Source organism: Quercus robur, chromosome 9 (assembly GCF_932294415.1).
Source record: "Quercus robur chromosome 9, dhQueRobu3.1, whole genome shotgun sequence".
In the NCBI taxonomy this organism is placed as follows: Eukaryota; Viridiplantae; Streptophyta; class Magnoliopsida; order Fagales; family Fagaceae; genus Quercus; species Quercus robur.
This window is the reverse complement of record NC_065542.1, coordinates 21,989,728-21,991,774: the sequence shown is the minus strand read 5'-3', so window position 1 is coordinate 21,991,774 and position 2,047 is coordinate 21,989,728. Positions and strand designations below refer to the sequence as shown.

General features: G+C 43.8%; 1 protein-coding gene across 1 annotated transcript; it reads left to right on the top strand.

Moving 5' to 3' along the window:
• Positions 1-973: 973 nt before the first annotated feature.
• On the top strand, positions 974-1,687 carry LOC126700844 (uncharacterized mitochondrial protein AtMg00310-like). Its single transcript, XM_050399023.1, has one exon. It carries the CDS (start codon positions 974-976, stop codon positions 1,685-1,687), a length of 714 nt encoding a protein of 237 aa, XP_050254980.1.
• Positions 1,688-2,047: the final 360 nt, after the last annotated feature.

Sequence of the window (2,047 nt, the reverse complement as noted above, 5' to 3'; positions counted from 1 at the left end):
TCCTAAGGAAATAAACCACACTAATATCACCTTGATCCCGAAAGTTAAGTCTCCAGAAAGCATCACTGAGTTCAGGCCTATAAGCCTGTGCAATGTGATATATAAGTTAGTCTCAAAAGTCCTAGCCAATAGGCTCAAATCTGTCCTCCCATTTATCATTTCTGAAAATCAAAGTGCCTTCTAGGCAGGGAAAGTCATCACTGACAATGTCCTCATGGCCTTTGAGACCCTGCACTATATGAAACACCACCAAAATGGGAAATCCAGGTTCATGGCGCTCAAATTGGATATGAGCAAAGCCTACGATCGAGTAGAATGGTCTTATTTAGAAGCCCTGATGAAAAGGATGGGTTTCTGTGATTCTTGGGTGGCGTTAATTATGGAATGTATATCGACAGTTAGCTACTCTATTTTGGTTAATGGGGAACCCTCGAATACAATCTTTCCATCAAGGGGCATTAGACAGGGCGACCCGTTGTCGCCATATTTATTCATTCTTTGTACGGAAGGCCTTCATGGCCTCCTAGCCAGTGCTGTTGATGCTGGCCTCATTAAAGGTGTTTCCATATGTAAAAAAGGTCCTAAACTGACGCATCTATTCTTTGCAGACGATAGCGTAGTCTTCTGTAGGGCCTCCTTAGCCGAATGTCATATGATCCAGAAGTTGCTGACATGTTATGAAAGAGCTTCGGGGCAGATGTTAAATAGGTGCAAAACTGGCTTGTTCTTCAGTAAATCCATGCCTACTGAGATCCAAATTCAAATAAAAGACTCCCTAGGGGTTCAGGACATCAAGCTATATGAAAAGTATCTCGGTCTCCCTGCTCTAGTCGGCAAGTCTAAGAAAGCCAGTCTGAATTTTATTAAGGAGCGTGTCTGGGCAAAGCTCCAAGGCTGGAAAGAGTAGCTCCTCTCCCAAGCTGGCCGGGAAATCCTTCTAAAAGCCTTTGTCCAAGCCATCCCGGCTTATGCCATGAGTTGCTTTAAGCTCCCCATCTCTTTGTGCAACGACATTGAAACTTTAATTAGAAAGTTTTGGTGGGAGCAGCGTGGTAATCAAAGGAAAATCCATTGGACAAGTTGGCATTCTCTGTGTAAATCCAAGTGTATGGGTGGATTGGGCTTCAAAGACCTCCAAAAATTTAATGACTCTATGTTGGCTAAGCAAGTTTGGCGTCTCTTGGGCAACGAAGATTCTCTTTTCCATAGACTCTTCAAAGCTAAGTTCTTCCCGAATGGGAGTATTCTCGATGCAAAGGCTGGGACTGGTTCTTTTGCCTGGGAAAGCATTCTCAAAGGGCGAGAAGTGATTAGCAAAGGGCTGCGTTGGAGGGTGGGAAATGGCTCGGAGATACGAATTTTCCAGGACAATTGGCTCCCAGACCATTACCTTAATAGAGTTCTGTCTCCCCCTGATTTTCTTGGCATCGATGCTAGAGTTTTTGTGTTGATGGATGGTGTCAATAGAAGCTGGCTGCATGAGATAATAGATAACCTCTTCTTACCACATGAAGCAAAAATGATCAAATCTCTTCCTATCAGCTTGGTGGATTGTGAAGATAAAATTTTCTGGCCTTTGACTGCTAACGGTGAATACTCGGTGAAAACTGGATATAGACTACTTTCGAATCTGGGTGCCAGCGATAACCCGAGCTCTTCGGACATTTCTCTATCCAAGCAAATCTAGAAAGCGATCTAGAATTTGAATGTTCCAAATAGAGTTAAAATACAAATGTGGAGGGCAGGTCTGGATGCTCTGCCTTCTCGGGTGAATTTGGTTAAAAGAATGGTGCAATGTGATCCGGTCTGTCCCAGCTATGGTCTTGAGCAAGAAACGACTCTTCATGCCCTCTGGTCTTGTCTGGCCTTAGTTGAGGTTTGGACCTTTCTCTTCGCTTGGCTAATCAAGCAAACTAGGCTATGTTCCAATTTCCTGGATATTATTCAAGTCTGCTGCTCTAGGAGTGAGTGCTTTGAGTTGTTTGCAACCATAACCTCAATCATTTGGACCCGACGGAATAGGTTGAGAGTTGGGGAAATTTCTGTC

Excerpts from the sequence above, each read along its gene's own strand:
- LOC126700844 (XM_050399023.1), top strand. The coding sequence starts at position 974 with ATGAGTTGCTTTAAGCTCCCCATCTCTTTGTGCAACGACATTGAAACT.